This window comes from Ornithorhynchus anatinus, chromosome X1, assembly GCF_004115215.2.
Source record: "Ornithorhynchus anatinus isolate Pmale09 chromosome X1, mOrnAna1.pri.v4, whole genome shotgun sequence".
NCBI classification, from domain to species: domain Eukaryota; kingdom Metazoa; phylum Chordata; class Mammalia; order Monotremata; family Ornithorhynchidae; genus Ornithorhynchus; species Ornithorhynchus anatinus.
The window spans coordinates 115,358,666-115,378,244 of record NC_041749.1 but is presented as its reverse complement, the minus strand read 5'-3'; the positions used below and the strand labels follow the sequence as shown (position 1 = coordinate 115,378,244).

At 51.9% G+C, this 19,579-nt stretch overlaps 1 protein-coding gene across 1 annotated transcript; it reads right to left on the bottom strand.

The window, feature by feature from the left end:
- Nucleotides 1-6,555: 6,555 nt before the first annotated feature.
- LOC114806322 lies at nt 6,556-14,006 on the bottom strand. Its single transcript, XM_029049809.2, has 5 exons — nt 13,387-14,006; nt 10,306-10,570; nt 8,272-8,323; nt 7,826-7,960; nt 6,556-6,681 (listed from the first exon to the last, which is right to left on the bottom strand). The coding sequence occupies exons 1-4, from the start codon at nt 13,780-13,782 to the stop codon at nt 7,861-7,863; spliced, it is 813 nt and encodes a 270-aa protein (XP_028905642.1). The 5' UTR covers nt 13,783-14,006; the 3' UTR covers nt 6,556-6,681; nt 7,826-7,860.
- Nucleotides 14,007-19,579: the final 5,573 nt, after the last annotated feature.

The window sequence follows — 19,579 nt, the reverse complement described above, 5'->3', positions numbered from 1 at the left end:
ATCCCCTGACACCCAGGCCAGGGATCTTTGCCCTGTAATAGTAATGGCATTTATTTATAGAGTGCCTACTGAGTGCAAGGTACTGTCCTCAGGGCCTCTAGGCTGTAAGCTCATTGTGGGCAGTTAACGTGTCTACCAACTCTGTTGTACTCTCCCAAGTGCTTAGTACAGTGCTCTGCACACAGTAAGCATTCAATAAATACCACTGTTAATCATGATGGTGTGGGAGGGGGCCCATGCCCAGACATGCGTGTGTGTAATGGGCAGCCTGGGTGGCAGTTCACCAATCCCAGCGGTTGAGCGGGGCTGCTGGGGACCCTGGCACCCTGTCACCTTGTCCCGGGCCAAGCGCGCTCACGAGCAAAAAAAGAAAGCAAGCGCTGCTTGCTGTCACCCACACTGAGCCCCAGGGGGGGCGGCGGCACCCACCCGAGCGGGACCGCAGCTGCTTGCGGAGGGCCGTGATCTCAGCCAGGTGGTTCCGCCTGCAGGGGCAGAGAGGGAAGAGGGCTTTACCGTTTCTGTCCTCCAGATGGCGGTCTCCATCCAGATTAAGTCCCCCCCCTTTTCCTCTGCTTCCCCTCCCCTCCCCATCGCCCCCACTCGCTTCCTTTGCTCTACCCCCCCGCCCCCGCCCCACACCACTGGTGTATATATTCCCCCTCCCCTACCCACCCCACTCTCTGCTCCTCCCCCTCCCCCTTAGCACTGTGCTCATTTGTATATATTATTTATTACCCTATTTATTTTGTTAATGAGGTGTACATCCCCTTGATTCTACTTATCGTGATAACGTTGTCTTGTTTTTGTTTTGTTCTGTGTTGCTCTGCTGTCTGTCTCCCCCGATTAGACTGTGAGCCCGCCATTGGACAGGGATTGTCTCTATCTGTTGCCGAATTGTACATTTCAAGAGCTGAGTACAGTGCTCTGCACATAGTAAGCGCTCAGTAAATACTATTGACTGAATGAATGAATGTACATAGTTAGAATTCTATTTATATTAATCATGCGTATATATCTATAATCCTATTTACTTATGTTAATGCTATTGATGCCCGTTTACTTGTTTTGCTGTCTGTCTCCCCCCTTCTAGACTGTGAGCCCATTGTGGGCAGGGATCCTCTCTATTTGCTGCTGAATTGTACTTTTCAAGTGCTTAGTACAGTGCTCGGCACATAGCAAGCGCTCAATAAATAAGTATGATTGATTGATCCTGCCCCGGGCCCCCCGCGCTCCCACTGGCCGGCCAGACCCAGAGGGCTCCCAGCAGGCTCCATGATCCAGACTTCTGGGATTTGGCCCATAGTGGCCCCGAGTGATAGTGGGAGGCCTCCCACTCCCCTCTAACTGTGCTGTCCTAGAACTGAGGCAGTTGCGATGGGCCCAGGGTGACGATCTTTGAAGGAGGGGTCGGTTGAGAACAGTAATCCCTGGGATGGGTTGAAGGGTTCCGAGTTCCAGTCCTCCCCAGGAGGGAGCAGGTCACTCACACGTCGCCCTGCAGTTCAAAGTGCCGGACCCTGCACTGGTCCCTCTCAGCTTCCACCGCCTGCCACCGGCGCAGTGCTCCGTCCAGACGCTGCTCCGTCCCCGCTGCTGCCTCCTTCCACCGGGCCAGTTCCTCTGGGGGACAAAGCCGGACCCCAGGGGCTCCCGCCTCCATCCCGGCCTCTGCTGCAGAGGCCGGGTGGGCCCCTGGGGGTGGGGGGTGACTTGGACCTGGGAGCTGTGTCTCTCCTCCCTCAGGTCCCTGCTCAATCCATCATTCAGTGGAATGTAGTGAGCGCTTACTGTGTGCAGAGTACGGGACCCATAGATTTACCCTTAGAATTGTAGGGGTTCAAATGGTGTCCCTTCTTGCTCTGCCCCATATGGGGACAGAAAAACAGCAGAGGAGGGTCCCCATGGGGCTTCTTGGGCTACTTCCAGACCAGGAAGTTTCCTAGGCTCTTGACAGACCCGAAGACCCAAGTCATGACTGAACGGTGCTGCGGGATGCTTTCCGGGGGATCCCGCTCATCCTCACCGTGACCTACCTTGCAGGGCAATGTTCTGGGTGCCTATTTCTGTGCTTTCTGCCCAGGCAGCAGCCACTTGGTTCCTCAAGGCCGTCACGTTGGCTTCTAGCTCGCTCTGCAGAGAGAGGTGGGGCATGGGGAAATTCCCTTGGATGGCATCTGGGACCTGGGGCACTTGGTAGCCTGGGGTTCTAGCGGTGGCTCTCTCACAGTCCCCTTTTTTCTCATCTCTCTGCAAGGGGCCACCAGAACTCTCTCCCTGAGGGTCGGGGGGGGTCCACATTTCTGGGCTGGGGGCTGGGAGGGGGGCTTTGTTGGATGATGGGAGGGTAGTGGTTAAAGCACCACCCCAGCACCTAGGCACATGGGGGATGGGCTGGGCAGGGTCTCCTCTTGCTGGTCTTATCTGGGGGATGGAGGACCAGGCTACTTTTCTGCCCTCCCCTCTAATCATCATCATAATAATTATTATTTTTGGGGTATTGGTTTGCTGCTTACCATCAATCAATCAATCATATTAATTGAGCACAATGTACGCAGAGCATTCTGCCATGTGCCAAGGACTGGGGTAGATACAAGACCATCAGGTGGGACACAGTCCCTGTCCCACATAATAGTAATAATAATTATGGTATTTGTTAAGCACTTACCATGTGCCAAGCAATGTTCTAAGCACTGGGGTAGATACCAGGTAATTAGGTTGTCCCATGTGGGGTTCACAGTCTTAATCCCCATTTTACAGATGAAGGAACTGAGGCCTAGTGAAATGACTTGCCCAAGATCACACAGGAGATAAGTGGCAGAGCCGAGACTAGAACCCATGATCTTCTGACTCCCAGGCAGGTACTCTATCCACTATGCCAAGCACATGGGGCTCATGCTCTGAGTGAGAGGGAGAACAGGTAAGGAGTCCCCAATTTACAGATGAGCTGAGATGCGAGAAGTGAAGTGACTGGCCCAAGGTCACACAGCAGGCAAGGCAAGTGGCAGAGTCAGGATCAAAATCCAGATCTTCTGACTTCCAGGCCAGTGCTCTTTCCACTAGACCACACTACTTCACTACTCTAATTCCCTCCCCATCCTTAAACAGAGAAGCCTTGAAACACCCAGTAAAGATGTCTTCTCCCTCTCCTCCCAAGGCCCAGCATCCCAGGCTGGGAGAGGTTAAGAAACAGGGAGTCAAAGAGGACTAGAGGAAGGGAGGAGCAGCTCCTACTCTGTTTAGACTCTTAATTACAGGTGCTACTGACTCCAAAATAGCGGCCTATTCCTAAACCAGTCCAGCCGCTGGCATCTTAGGCTGGAGGTGGGCAGATTCCTGGATTTGAATGCATTTGGAGGTGTGGGGCTAGATGGGCTCTCTCCTCCCACCCCCCACAAAGAGGACCAGGCTTTAGCTGGGGTTTGACCAGGGGAGGCTGGCCAGGGGAAGCAAAGGGGGGAGAAACTGAAGGGCACAGTAACTGTGAAACTGCAGGTTTCGCCTTGCCCACTCCCCACAGGCCCCCAGACCCCCAGAGCACAGCCCCTGGGTCTCTCAAATATATGCCCTGTCAGTGGCCCAGGGTTGGGGGGCCAAGTTGGAGCAGGAAGGAGCCCCGGCCCTCACGTTGCAGGGTAGAAGGGGGCTAAACGAGGGGCTAGGGGGCCCGGTCCTACCTCATGTTTCTGGCAGGCTCGCAGCGTGGAATTGAGCCTGTGCTTGCTGTCCTCGGTGCGTGCCAGCTGCCGACCCAGCTCCTCCTCCCGCCGGGCACCCTCCTGCAGCCGCCACCTCAGCTCGGCTCCCTCCTGGGCCCAGTCCTCCAGAGCCACCGTGGCATTGGCCTCCCGCTCCCGACAGGCCCGCCATTGGCGTGCCACGTCAGAATTCCACAGCAGCAGAGCCACGGCCCCTGCTGCCACAGCCCCCAGCAGCAGTACCCCAGCGCACAATCTCAGGGCCTGCGGCGCCCTCCTCTGCCTGGGCCCGCTGCCCCTTGGATTTGCCATCCCTCCCTGTGGCGGGCCCTGTCCCAGCTCTCGGCTGCTGCTGTGCCCAGCTCCCAAAGAGCAGTGGTACCAAGTGACCTGCCCTGTGCCTTTAATTGCTACGTGGGGCGGCCCCCTGCCTCCCACGGCCACCGGGCTTGGACCTGAGGTTTCTGGGCAGCCAGAGGATGGGGCCTGTGGGCGGAGAGGCCTGTTTCTGCTGTTCCCCAGATGCTGGAGTGGCAGTCTGCACGGGAGCTGGGTCCCGGGCCTGAACGAGTCAGGGGAAGCAAGGGGAGTCATGGTGGCAGGGGAGGTGTGGGGATAGCAGGCTTCTGAGTCAACACAGTTCAGGCCACCCTCTCCTCCCCCACCATCCAATCCCATCCCCATCTAGCTCCCTGCTGTTCCCCAACCCAGGACAGGGAACCAGGAAGCAACGGCCCTTTGTCTCTGAACTTGGGCAGAGACCCAGGGAAATCGGTCCCTTGGATAAACCAGGCTCGGGGTGGAGAAAGAGAGCAAAGGTTGTATTTTCTGGAGAGCAGGAAGCCAAGACAGGATGGGAGCTATGTCTGAGCCTTCCCTAGAGGGACCTAGTCCTGTGAAAGGCTAGTCGGGGGGATACCCGGGGTTTTACAAAGGCTGAAGCAGTGACAGAGCCCTAGTTCAATCGCTGGATGATATTTATCCAGAGCTCACTGTGTGCAGAACATTACTGTAAGTGCGTGGGTGGGGGGCATTAAGAAGGGGTGGAGGGGGAGCTCTGGCACTTACAGGATTAATTCTCGCCCTCTCTCATGGTGTTGGTTTCCAAATTAAGGATGCTGAAGAGCAGAAAAGAGGAGAAAATGGTGCAAGGTGCCATGTTGTTTTAAAGACAAAGGAAATACAAAGTTGCTTTAATCATGTGAGCCCCCACACCCGAGGTACACTGGCTGGGCTGGATTCCCTGGACAGCAGACCTGGCCCAACCCTCATGGGGGCCAGCAGGGAGTTCAAAAGTGGCGGGAAACTAGCAGGACTCAGCACTGTGGTTCAGCCCATCTGTCAGCCGTGAGCTCTAGATGGAGTTGTGTAGTCGAGGTCGCTCACTGTTGTCACCAAGGTTGCTGGTATCTGGATCCAAAGCATCCGCCATCCATGGATTCCAGCTGCCTGCTACCACTCAATCCCAATCGACCTTACTGAGCTCTTACTGTGTTCTGAGAACTGGATCAAGTGCTTGGGAGAGACTGTAGACTGTAAGCTCACTGTGGGCAGGGAATATGCCTGTTTTATAGTACTCTCCCAAGTGCTTAGTACAGTGCTCTGCACACAGTCATCTTTTTCAAATGCCGAGTCGTCTGTCCCATAGCATCGCAATGGGCCCACCCTCTTCAGAACGTCTCATTTCTGTCATAAAGTCGTTCTGGTATGTGTATCCACGGTAAGTGCTCAATAAATACGATTGATTGAGAGTACAATGCAATAGTGTTGAAAGACACGATCCCTGTTCACACGGAACTTACAGTCCAGAGGGGCAGATAGACATGAAAATAAAATTCAGCTATGTATATAAAATTAGGGTGGCTATTAATAATAATGGAGTCATTTGTTAAGCGCTTACTATGTGCAAAGCACTGTACTAAGCGCTGGGGGGATACAAGGTGATCAGGTTGTCCCACGTGGGGCTCACAGTTTTAATCCCCATTTTACAGATAAGGTAACTGAGGCACAGAGAAGTTAAGTGACTTGCCCAAAGTCACACAGCTGGCAAGCGGCGGAGCTGGGATTCGAACTCATGACCTCCGACTCCCAAGCCTGGGCTCTTTCCACTGAGCCACGCTGCTTTTAAGTGCTTCAGGGAGACAGATCCAAGTGCATAGGTGATGTAGAACGGAGAGGGAGTAGGGGAAATGAGGGGACAGTCGGGAAAGGCTTTTGGAGGTGATGTGGTTTTAATAAGGCTTTGAAGGTGGGGAGAGTGGTGGTCCGTCAGATTCGAAGGTGGAAGGAGTTGCGGGCCCGAAAGAGGACTTGGTGAGGGGTTGGCAGTGAGATAGACAAGATTGAGGTACAGAGGGGTTGGTGTTACAGGAACAAAGTGTGCAGGCTGGGTTGTGGTAATAATAATAATAATAATAATAATAATCATGGCATTTGTTAACCGTTTTCTATGTGCCGGGCACTGTACCAGGTGCTAGGGTGGATACAAGCAAATCGGGTTGGACACAGTCCCTGTCCTGGATGGGTCTCACCGTCTTAATCCCCATTTCACAGATGAAGTAACTGAGGCACAGAGAAGTGAAGTGACTTGCTCAAGGTCACACAGCAGACAAGTGGCGGAGCCGGGATTAGAACCTTTTGACTCCCAAGCTTGTGCTCTATCCACTGTACTCTCTCAAGTGCTTAGTACAGTGCTCAGCACATAGTAAGTGCTCAATAAATATGATTAATTAATTGATTGGTTGATTGAGGACAAGCTGATAGAGTGCTTAAATGCCGATGGTAAGGAGCTTCTGTGTGATGAGGAGCTGGATGGGCAACTACTGGAGATTCTTGAAGCGTGGAAGGAGACCAGGACTAAACTGAAGAACCAAGAAGCTCTTCTCCATTAATGCCAATGAAGGGGAGGAGGGAGCCAGGAGAAGGAAGCAGGAATGGGCTTAGGGACATCCCTGGAGAATGTCCCAGCATCTGATCCAGAGACCTAAGAAAAGCAGGAAGATGTGATTAAGAATCACTGTGGTATTTGTTAAGTGCTTACTATGCACCATGCACTCTGCTACACTCTGGGGTAGACAGAGGATAATCAGGCTGGATACAGTCCCTGTCCCACCTGGGATGCAGTCTAAATAGCAGGGAAAACACATAACGAAGCCCCATTTTAAAGATGAGGAAATTAAGGCCAAGGGAAGTGAAGAGACTGACCCAAGATCACAAACAGGCTGGGGCAGAGTCGGGATGAGAACGCAGGTCTTCTGATTCCCAGGCTCGGGCTCTTCCCACTGGAGGATTTGCATATCTCTTCCCCCCACTCCCCACCATCCAAGCCAGGGAGCTAGGAGAAGAGTGCACTCCTCCCCAGATGAGGTCTGAACACTCAGGGTGGGGAGTGGACCTGGGAGTCCTTGCCAATTGACTAATTCTGGCCACATAAGCTCCCCTAGGCTCAGATCACAGGATTGGCCTGGCCCACATTCCCCAGTGCCTCCTCTCTTTCTCTTTCTTCCCAGCCCCTGTCAAAGTCCATTTTCCTGGGCAGCCTGGCATGGGGATGACCTAAACCCTCAAGGGAGTCCTTGGACTCATCCCTGACCCAAGGGAATCCCAGATCCAAACAGAAAGGGGCCCAACCAGCCCTTCGTTCAGGCCCCGGGGATGTTGCAGGGGCTAGACCATGGCCAGCTTGGGGCTTCTGGTCCCTGGGTGAGAAATATCTCCTTTCCTGACTCCCCCATCCGACTCTGCCTTGGCAAGGCACAGAGACACTCAAAGCCTCTGGGCTTCGGGCCCACAGACTGATGAAGTCAGTAAGCCCTGCTGTCCTCATTGCTCACAGGGATAAGGACAAGAAAGAGGTGCTAACTGTGGGGACAGTTTCTTGGGAAGACTAGTGTCCTTTAGTCGGGTCCTCTGCCTTTGTCTCCCCCCGGGGTGTGCCAGCTTGGTCCGTGACACCCGGGACTGAAGGAGCTGCCTCCCTGACATTGGCCTGACCCAGTGCTGGGGCAGCTCAGCCCAGATTGCCTTCCACTCCTCTGCTTCTGCCTCCAACTCCACCTCTGGGGCCCAACCCCACCCTGGCACCTCATGCCAACTCACTCCCACTCACTCCATCAGCCCAGCTGTACCTGTTCTCTCCTCTGGGTTTCTCCGGCACCCCTCACTACAGCAGGGTGAACAACAGCAGGAACGGGAAAGCAAGCAGGGTGGCCTCTGTTTTGGTTGGCCCACTGTTGGCTTTGCTCTTTCCCCAATTTTGGTTTCTGAAAGGTAGCAAAGGTAAAAAGGTCAAGGGAGACAGTTGTGGGGAATAGTGACCCCCTTCCTTGTCCCACTTTCCTGTTGGGGGTCCCCCTGGGAAGGAGGGGCACTTGACCTGGGCGGTCTCTGGAGATGAAATAGAGCCTCCCCCTCCGACCTCAGTTAGACCCCTACCCTGTGACCTGGACTCCTTCTCTCTCCCACCTGGCTGATGCCTCATTGCCTTTATCTACCCTCCCAACCCTCCCAACCGTCTCCTGCTTCTGCTGGGTTAGAGAAGCAAACCCTCCCTTCAGAGAGAAACAGTCCTTACTCATGCTGTTGGAGCTTCTTCCTGAAGTCCCAGGATAACTCTTGGATACTGTCTGGAAGAGGAGAAGGAAGCATCAATCACCAAGTCCTCCTTCATTCCATTATCAACATCCTCATCATCATTATCATCACCATTATCTTGCCCTTACTTTTACCAAAAATGTGTTTGCAATTTATGTCTGCTTGTCTCCTCCATCAGAACGTAAGATCTTCGAGGAAAGGTAGGGACCACATTGCTGGCTTCTATTGTATGCTCCCAGAGGCCTCGAACAGTGCTCTGCAGCCACCGAGTAGGTGCCCAATATAGTGCTCTGCACCCAGTGAATGCTTTGCACACAGTGGACTCCCAGTAAGGCACTCTGCACATAGTAGACACACAGTACAGTGCTCTGCAAAGAGAGTCCCAGCACACTGCTCCTCAATCAGTGATTTTTAATGAGTGCTTACTATGTGCAGAGCACTGTACAAAGGGCCTAGGAGAGTACAATACAATAAAATCGATAGTTACAATCTCCAGCCTTAAAGAGTTTATAATTCAGTAGGGGAGACAGACATCACAATGAATTATATAGGATATGAACATAAGTGCTCTGAGGATGGGGTGAGTACCAAAGTGCTTAAGGGGAACCAACCCGAGTCCATAGGTGATGCAGAAGGGAGGGCAACGTCATTGTCATCATCAGTGGTATTTATTGAGTGCTTACTAAGTGCTGCACTAAGTGCTTGGGAGAGTATCAACAGAGTCGGTAGACACGCTCCCTGCCCACAACGAATTTATGACGGGAAATCAGGGAAGACTTCTTGGAGGAGATATGATTTTAGTAGGGCTTTGAAGTTGGGAGAGTAATGAGAGGAGAGGGTGTTCGAGGCAGGAAGGAGGATGTTGCCAAGAGGTCAATGGTATGAGAGGAGAGCAAGGTGCAGTGAGCAGGTTGGAATTACAGGAGCAAAGTGCGTGGGCTGGGTTGCAATGGGAGAGGAACTGAGTGGGAGAGAGCTGACTGGGTGCCTTAAAGCTGACGGTGAGGAGAAAGGAGGCAGGGAGGTCAGAGAGGAGGTTGATGCAGTAGTTAAGGTGGGATACGACAAGTGCTTGGATCATTGTGGTAGCAGTTTGGATGGAGAGGAAGGGGCAGATTCTAGAGAATCTGCCAAGGTAGAACTTACAGGATTTGGTGACGGGCTGAATATGTGGGTTGAATGAGAGAGATGAGTTGAGATTATGCCTGGGTTAAGGGCATGTGAGACGGGCAAGTGTTGGGAAAGCTGGGTTCCACAGAAGTCTCCAGCACAGTACTCTGCACACGGTAGATGCAGAACGCCTCTCCTCCCCATGGTTTTCCCAACACTGTTGACACTACCACCATCCTCCCTGTCTCTCCATCCTGCAACCTTGGCCACATCCTCGAGACTGTAAGCCCGTCAAACGGCAGGGACTGTATCTGTTGCCGACTTGTTCATTCCAAGTGCTTAGTACAGTGCTCTGCACATAGTAAGCGCTCAATAAATACTATTGACTAATCTCTCTCTTTCAACTTGCATGTTCAGTTAGTCACCAAATCATATGAGTTTTCTCTCTCTCTCCTACCCAGAATGCCCCTCCCTCAGATAGTGGGCACCCCTCACCCCCTATAGACTGTAAACTCATTTTGGTCAGGGGATGTGGGTTTGTTGTTTTTTTTTATATTTGTTAAGTGCTTACTATGTGCTAGGTACTGTACTAAGCACTGCAGTAGATACAAGCTAATCAGGTTAGACAAAGTCCAATGTGTCTACCACCTTTGTTGCATTATGCTCTCCCAAGTACTCAGCACAGTGCACTGCACACAGTAAGCACTCAATAAATACCACTGATGATGATTCCTCTGGAATCTTGGAAGCCAGAGTCCCAAATCCGCTTCCATTTCTCTAGTGAGCCAGCGGGGGTGGGAACAGGGGTGTCTCTAGGGGTGACCCCAGCAGAATCAGAGACCTCCCACCTGTCCACCTGTCCCCACCCCCAGCTCCTCTGGCTTCCCCAATCTGTCCTTCTTACCTTGGAGTTGCTTTTCTTTCACCATCTGCTCCTGCAGCTCAATTTTCAGCTCCTTGATGGTCACGTCCTGCTTCTCCAGCTCCATTTTCAGCTCCTTGATGGTCCCATCCTGCTTCTGCAGCTCTGTTTTCATCTCCTTGATGGTCATGTTCTGCTCCTGCATCTCAATTTTCAGTTTTTTGACAGTCGCCTCCTGCTCCTGGATTTCTGTTTTCAGCCCCTGGACCTTCTCCATCTGATTATTCATTGTCTCCTCCAAGATACTCTGGGTGGAGAGAGGAGAGGGGCCAGGTTGGCTGGCAGGACTTGGCTGATGCCCCTTCACCCTGCCTTTTTCCCAGGGGCATCACTGTCTGAGCAGCAGTTTGTACATTCAGGCACTTAATCTGTCAATCATTTATTGAGCACTTACTGTGTGCAGAGCACTATACTAAGGGGTTGGAAGCATAAAGTACAACAGAGTTGGTAAAACATGTTCCCTGCCTACAAGGAGCTCACAGTCTAGATGGGGAGACAGAAATTAATATGAATAATTAAATTATGGATATGTACAGAAGAAGTGGCATGGCGTAGTGGATAGAGCATGGGCCTGGGAGTCAGCAGGTCATGGGTTCTAATCCCAGCCCTGCCACTTGTCTGCTGTGTAACCCTGGGCAAGTCACTTCACTCCTCAGTGCCTCAGTTAACTCATCGGTAAAATGGGGAGCGAGACTGTGAGCACGAAGTGGGACAGCACTTAGTATAGTGCTCTGCACACAGTAAGTGCTTAATAAATATGATTGAAAGAATGACAGGGACTGTGTCTAACCTGTATCCACCTCAGCGCTCAATACAGTGCCTGGCACATAGTAAGTGCTTAACAAATACCATAATTATCAATTATTATTATTAAGTGCTGTCACATTGAGAGTGGGGTGAATACCAAATACCCAAAGAATACACTCCCTGCTCAGCCCCAGGGCCTTGTCCTGACGCAGAGGCTGCGGGATGGGGGTGGGTGCCTGGGAAGAAGACAGAGAGAGCTGTCCCTCTCAGTCTAGGGTTAGTCGCTTGCACGTTCTTCCTGATGATTTCCTTGGGATCGACTCTCTTGGAAATGATAGGCTGTTGGTCCCATTTCAAAACTTGGATTCCACCCCCTGGGTAGAGTCCAGAGCAAGAAAGAAAAACAGGAAAGCAAAATGTCGGTTCCACATATGGCTCCACTCCCAGAGAACTGAAATTCCAGCAAATTCAGTTGCCGCTTTCTCTCTGGGGCTCCAGATCGGATTGGCTTATTTTGTGCTATGAAACATAATCAGGCGAAATCCTTCAAGATGATCCCAGAAAGGAGCGGTTTAATTGCGCCTCCTGCTTTGCTGTCTGCATAGTTTAAATTATCCAGTTGCTCGACTTTTTTTTTTTGTTTGGTTTTTTGAAGGTATTTGTTAAATGCTAACTCTGTGTCAAGCACTGTTTAATAATAATCATAATAATAATTATGGTATTTGTTAAGCACTTACAATGTGCCAAGTAATAATAATAATAATGTTGGTATTTGTTAAGCGCTTACTATGTGCCAAGCACTGTTCTAAGCACTGGGGTAGATACAAGATAATCAGGTTGTCCCTCTTGGGGTTCACAGTCTTAATCTCCATTTTACAGATGAGGTAACTGAGGCACAGAGAAATGAAGTGACTCACCCAAGGACACACAGCAGACAAGTAGCGGAGCCCCCAAGTCCTCTGACTCCCAAGCCAGGGTTCTTTCCACTAAGTGCTGTGGTAGATCAAGTTAATCAGGTCAGACACAATCCCTATCTAGCATGGGGCTCACAGTCTCTCTCACAGAAGGGAAAACAGGCACTGAACCTCCATTTTACAGATGAGGAAACTGAGGCCCAGAGAAGTGAAGTGACTCACCCAAGGTCTCACAGCAAACAAGTGATGGAACTGGGATCAGAACCCGGTCCTTCTGACTCCCAGGCCCATGCTCTTTCCAAGAGGCCATGCTGTTTCTCAACCTTCCGACCACAGGGTGGTGCCGAGTTAGAGGGAGGTGGGACTTTCCCATGGCAGGAGCATGGGGCAAAGTCTGTCGGGGGATGTGTTTGGATTTCGGGGGCGGGGAGCGGCTTGGGGAGCACATACCCTGCTACCAGCCTTTTCCCCTGAAACTGACCCCTGCAGCGGCAGTGACAGCAGCAACAGTCCGGTTTTTCCTCTGCCTCCGCTGTCACCGGAGGCATGTGCCAGACCCTGGGGCGGCATCGGATTGTACCAGATAACCAGCATATCGGAGGTGGTGCGTGTTAGACCGTATGCCACGGATTTGGTAGAATTAATAGGCCACCCGGACAACTTCGTAAGCCGACCAAACCCCTCTTATGCAAACTGCACCCCTGTACCCTAGCCCTCTCTGGGTGGGAGACAGCCCTAATTCATTCATTCATTCATTCAATCTCATTTATCGAGCATTTACTGTGTGCAAAACACTGTACTAACTGCTTGGGAGAGTGTAGTAGAACAATCAACAGACATTCCCTACCCACGATAAGCACTCCCACCTTCATCTTCTCTTGGACTGACCCTGTTGGATTCAGGTCAGGCCGGCCAGGGGCTCCAAGGGCGAAGGGGCGGGGATCTCTTGGCTCCAACCGGCCCTCTAGAGCTACAAAACTCAACCTGGACCCTGGGGGAGAGGGGGAGGCTTCCTAGGACCACCTTCAGGACCCTCAGGATTGGCTGGGGAAGACGAGAGGGAGTGAGGCGCCTGCAAAACTGGTGGGGGATCCTCCCGCCTCTGTTCTCTAGACCTCCGACTAGAGGGAAAGCCCCTCGAGGACAGGGATCGGGTCCGTCAACTCTACTGTACTGCTCTCGGCCCATCACTTAGACCAGTGCTCTTCACACAGTAAGCACTCAATAGAGATCATGGATTGACTGACGGCCTTGGGCCCACTGTCACGCTGGCCCCTACTGTCCAAGGCTCTGCCCCACTACTGCCACTCATCCGCCCTTGGTGGTCGCTTCCAGATGCCCCTCTCTTCCCCCCCAGCCCTCTCCCCTCCGATGCCACCCACGAGCTCCTCCCCGGACGTACCGTGTGGTTGTCGCAGGCCTCCCAGCATTCCTTCAACAGCAGGAGGGTCCGCTGGACGTGGGTCAGTTGGTTGCCCAGTGCCCGGCTCTCGTTATGCCAATGGGTCACACACTTCCAACCCTGCTGGCACACTTCCGAGGTGACCCAGGGGATGAAGACAGCAAAGCTCACTACCAGGGCGAGGACGAGGAGCCCCGAGAGGACCCCCAAGATGACGATGCAACGTTTGTTAGAGACCCCTCTGCCGGTGCCCGGGGAGCGGTCCATGGCTTGGGACCTGCTGTGGAGAGGGAGGTGGTCGGGGAAGCCTTTCAACAGTCCCCAGAGGCCCATCTTGAGTGAAGGGGGGCAGCTCAGCCCTGCGGTCTTTATAGAAGCCAGGCTCCTCATTAGCATATGTCCCGCCCCTAGCCCCTGCGGAAGGACCTCTCGCACTCTCCGACTTTGCTGTTAGAAGGGGATTTTTTTTTTTGCAGGGGGGACTTCCCAGGGAGTTTCCCGAGATCCCAGAGATAAGGGATCGGGAAGAGAAAAAGTCAGGGGTCCCAGGCTGGGGGGGAGGAGAGTCCAGCTGTTAATTCCCCCTCTGGCCCGATTCGGGGGAAACTCAGGATGCTGCAGGTTGCGGGAGCTCGGGGCGGGAGGGATTGATTACAACAGGGAAGCTGGATGGGTGCTCTGGGGGCGTGGAGAGGGCGTGGAGTGCACCTCTGGGCATCTAAGAGCTCTTGGGTCTTCACCGGCTTCCGCGACTGCGCCGGAAGGGGAGATTTGGAAAGAGGCGTGGCTAATTGAGTTTTGCTTTCCAGATCGTAGTTTCATTTCACCTTTAGGGAATCGAAAGGGAGAGGGAAAAGGAAACTAAAGAAGTAGTGGGGGAGAAGAGATCGGAGAAAGAGAGCTGGGGGAATGGAGAGCCTGGGGAGGGGTCAGAGGAGGGGTGGAGATGTACTGGGGGACTGGGGTGGGAGTGCAGAGGAGGGGTGGCACAGACACCACCCCCGACGAGCTTTTTGAAATTCTGTGAGCTGTTAGGGAGCTGGCGCTGGAGAAAGTGCACTGGGGTTCAGATGTTTGCACCCCACTCCTGATGAAGAGAAGCAGCGTGGCTTAGTGGAAAGAGCACGGCCTTGGGAGTCAGAGAACATAGGTTCTAATCCCGGGTCTGCCATTTGTCTGCTGTGTGACCTTTGGCAAGCCACTTCACTTCCTCTGTGCCTCAGTTACCTCATCTGTAAAATGGGGATTAAGATTGTGAACCCCATGTGGGACAACCTGATTACCTTATATCTACCCCAGCGCTTAGAGCAGAGCTTGGCATATAGTAAGCACTTAACAAATACCATTATTATTATTATTATTATTGTTATGACTGCCCTGTTAAGGGGGCAAGAAAGTGGGGAAGCTGCAGGGTCCATGTAATCAGCCCAACAATACAATCAATCAGTCGCATTAATTGAGCACTTTCTATGTGCAGAGCACTGGACTAAGCGCTTGGGAGAGGACAGTGGCTTTCGTAGACATGATTCTTGCCCACGAGTTGCTGACAAACTAGCGGGGTCCGGGGTGGGGATGCAGACACTTAAATAAAGGACAGGCATGCACAGAAAGAAGGGCTATTAATTAATTAATTCATTCATTCATTCACTAGTATTCATTGAGCGCTTACTATGTGCAGAGTACTGTACTAAGCGCTTGGAATGTACAATTCGGCAATAGACACAATCCCTACCCAGTGACAGGCTCACAGTTTAAACGGGGGAGACAGACAGCAAAGCAAAACAGAACAAAACAAAAACAAGATAACATCATCAAGACAAATAGAATCAAGGAGATATACACCTCATTAACAAAATGAATAGGGTATTAAATAAAATATACAAATGAGCACAGTGCTGAGGGGAGGGGAAGGTGGAAGAGCAGAGGGTGGGGGAGGGCAGAGGAGGGGGAGCGGGGGTGGGGCTCAGTCTGGGAAGGCCTCCTAGAGGAGGTGAGATCTCAGTAAGGCTTTAAAGAGGGGAACAGAGTTAGTTTGGCGGATGTGAGGAGGGAGGGCATTCCAGGACAGCGGTAGGACGTGGGCCAGGGGTCGACGGTGGGATAGGTGTGAACGGGGGACCGTGAGGAGGTGAGCGGCAGAGGAGCAGAGTGTACGGGGTGGGCAGTAGAAAGAGAAGGGAGGTGAGGTAGGAGGGGGCAAGGTGATGGAGAACTTTGAAGCCAAGAGTGAGGAGTTTTTGTTTCGTGCGAAGCTTAATGAGCAACCACTGGAAGTTTTTGAGGAGGGGAGTGACATGCCCAGAGCGTTTCTGTAGGAAGATGATCCGGGCAGTGGAATGAAGAATAGACTGGAGTGAGGAGAGACAGGAGGAAGGGAGATCCGAGAGGAGGCTGACACAATAATCCAGTCGGGATATTATGAGAGCTTGTACCAGCACAATAGCAGTTTGGATGGAGAGGAAAGGGTGGATCTTGGCGATATTGTGAAGGTGAGACCGACAGGTGTTGGTGATGGATTGGATGTGTGGGGGGAATGAGAGAGCTGAGTCAAGGACGACACCAAGGTTGTGGGCCTGTGAGACAGGAAGGATGGTCGTGCCATCCACAGTGACAGGGAAATCAGGGAGAGGACAGGATTTGGGAGGGAAGATAAGGAGCTCAGTTTTAGACATGTTGAGTTTTAGGTGGCGGGCAGACATCCAGGTGGAGACGTCCTGGAGACAGGAGGAGAGACGAGCCTGGAGGGAGGGGGAGAGACCGGGACCGGAGAGGAGATGTAGATTTGGGTGTCATCTGCATAGAGATGATAGTTGAAGTCGTGGGAGCGAATGAGTTCATTTGCCTATGAATTCGCCTATGAATTTGCCTATTCGGCTATGAGAAGGAGGGGGAAGGGTGAACATCCAAGGGTTTTAAGGGCTGAGGACTCAAATACCTAGGTGACATGGAAGTGCTGAAGGGTCAGTGGATGGGGGAAATAGTAGGAGGAGATGAGAGATTAATGAAGGAAGGCCTTCTGGAGGGGGCGTGGCTTCAGAAGGGCTTTGAAGATGGGGGAGCAGTGGTCGGTTGGAATTGAAGGGAGGAGGGAGTTTCATTCATTCAGTCATATTTATTGAGTGCTTACTGTGTGCAGAGCACTGTACTAAGCGCTTGGAAAGTACAATTTGGCAACAGAGACAATCCCTACCCAACAACAACGGGCTCACAGTCTAGAAGGGGGAGACAGACAACAAAACAAGTAGACAGGCATCAATACCATCAAAATAGATAAATAGAATTATAGCTATATACACATCATTAATAAAATAGAGTAATAAATATGTACAAATATATACAAGTGCTGTGGGGAGGGGAAGGGGGTAGAACAGAGAGAGGGAGTAGGGGCGATGGGGAGGGGAGGAGGAGCAGAGGAAAAAGGGAGCTCAGTCTGGGAAGGTCTCCTGGAAGAGGTGAGCTCTCAGTAGGGCTTTGAAGAGGGGACAAGAGTTAGTTTGGCGGATGCGAGGAGGGAGGGCATTCCGGACCAGAGGTAGGAAGTGGGCCAGGGTTGACAGCGGGACAGGCGAGAACGAGGCACAGTGAGGAGGTTAGCGGCAGAGGAGCAGAGTGTATGGGGTGGGCTGTAGAAGGAGAGAAGGGAGGTGAGGTAGGAGGGGGCAAGGTAATAGAGAGCTTTGAAGCTCTCAGTTTCACACAGAAAGGAGGGCTTGAGCAAGAAGTCGGCAGCGGGAAAGATGTTGGTATTTGTTAAGCGCTTACTATGTGCAGAGCACTGTTCTAAGCGCTAGGGTAGACACAGGGGAATCAGGTTGTCCCACGTGGGGCTCACAGTCTTAATCCCCATTTTACAGATGAGGTAACTGAGGCACAGAGAAGTTAAGTGACTTGCCCACAGTCACACAGCTGACAAGTGGAAGAGCTGGGATTCAAACTTATGACCTCTGACTCCAAAGCCCGTGCTCTTTCCACTAAGCCACACTGCTTCTCTGAGCGAGGCACAGTGAATAGGTTGGCTTGAGAGGAGGGAAGAATGTGAGCTGTGGTATAGAGGGACAGGAGCGAGGATAAGTATGAGATCACCCAGGAGAGTTGGGGAGGAGCCCCCACCCCACCATCAACTCCCCCTCATGCAGCCTTCCTCGTATTCTGATCCTACAGCCACCTCCCCTTCTCCAGGATCAATCCCAGCCCCATCTGACCTCTGGCCCCAAGCCCAGAATCCATAGTGCAGCAGCCATCAGAGGAAAGAACCCGCCTCCCCCACCCCCAACACCATCACCCCAAGGACAGAGCTGTCCCGGGACCCAGTTTCTGCAACCCCCTTTCTAGGGCTTCACCCTCTGAGCACCCACTCTCTGAGGTGGAGACAGGGGCAGAGCTGAGGCAGTGACCCCCAGGTGGATTAATCCCCAGGTGAATTCACCCCCTCACCCCAGGCTCCATGGGGATCACTTGCCCTGGGCTCCACTGGGTCTCCAAGCCCCAGGCCCTGGCAGAGCCCGAAAACTCCCAGCCCCTTGGCAGTGCTTTCTTTGTTTTGCCATTGGGATGCTTGAGACGCTGTTGTTATATTGTACCTTATTGTGCTCTCTGCACAGTAAGCACTCAATAAATATGACTGACTGACTGAATCAGAGGACCTGGGTTCTAGTCCTGGCTCTACCACTTGTCTGCTGTGTGACCTTAGGCAAGTGACTTTACTTCCCTTGTGCCTCAGTTACCTCATCTGTAAAATGGGGATTAAGACTGTAAGCCCCATGCAGGACAAGGACTGTGTCCAACCTGATTACCTTGTACCTATCCCAGTTCTTAGAACAGTGCTTGGCACATATTCATTTATTCAATCATATTTATTAAGTGCTTACTGTGTGCAGAGCACTGAACTAAGTCCTTGGGAAAGTATAATATAACAATAAACAGTGACATTCCTTGTTCACAGTCTGTGGCGGAGAGGAGAGACAGACATTAATACAAATAAATAAAATTACAGATTTTATGTAATTGTGTGGGGCTAGGTCAGGGGGGAGAGCAAAGGGAGCAAGTCAGGGTGACACAGAAGGGAGTGGGAGATGAGGAAAAGTTGGGCTAAGTCTGGGAAGGCCTCTTGGAGAAAATGCACCTTCAATAAGACTTTGAAGGTGGGGGGTAGTAATTTTCTGTCGAATTTGAGGAGGGAGAGCGTTCCAGGCTACAGACAAGAAGAGTTTAACAAATACCACAATTATACAATTCTTTGTCCTCATCACATCTACCCCTTTGCCAATTGGGTAATCCTCATCTGTTTCCCCTTTGTCCATCCTCCATGGAAGGGACCATCCACCCCCTTTGGAGGGGGGTCGAGCTGGAACCTTGGCTCCCACTACTCTACTCCCCCGATTAGACTGTAAGCCCGTCAAAGGGCAGGGACTGTCTCTATCTGTTGCCGACTTGTTCATTCCAAGCGCTTAGTACAGTGCTCTGCACATAGTAAGCGCTCAATAAATACTATTGAATGAATACTCATGGGGAAGGGTGAAGGAATTTCAATTGACTTTGGGGCTCCTGCCGCCTCTTTTGTGGTTATCTGTTTTGTACCTGGTTCTACTCCCCTCTGTCTTTTCTCCTCCCTCTTTGGAGGGAAGCCAAGCTGGGGCAATTACTTCCTACTGCTCATGGGGAGGGGGTCCCCCTTGAACTAGGGGCGGTCTCTGTACTGGGTCTCAGTGCTGCTAACTTGCCTATAAGTAAACAACTTCCCCAGAATCCTCTGCTTTGCTTGGTGCCTTCCTTTATAGACCCATATCTAAAAATCCAGTCCCTCAAGTCTGGATCCAGCAGCAAACCACAGGGACCTTGAGTCGAGAGAAATGATCCTTTGTTTCTAGGGAGTTATCTCCACACATTCTTCCAGAATTCTGGTGGTTGTAAATAATGTTTCATTTCCAACTGTTACCAAGGCAGCATTTTTCTCAGATAGCTTGTCTTTTCCTCACATTAGCCACAATCCCTCCTGCCAAATGATTCTGCCCTGGGGTGAGAAGTGGGCCACTGGCTTTCTCCTTTCCATGCCTCCTATGCATCAAACAAGCTGATATCCCACCCCTAGCCTATAGGTCTTCGGTTCATATCCTTCTACTCTGCTGCTTCCCCTATCTGTCATTTATTTTAATATCTGTCTCCCCAGTTAGATTGTCAGCTCCCTGAGGGCAGG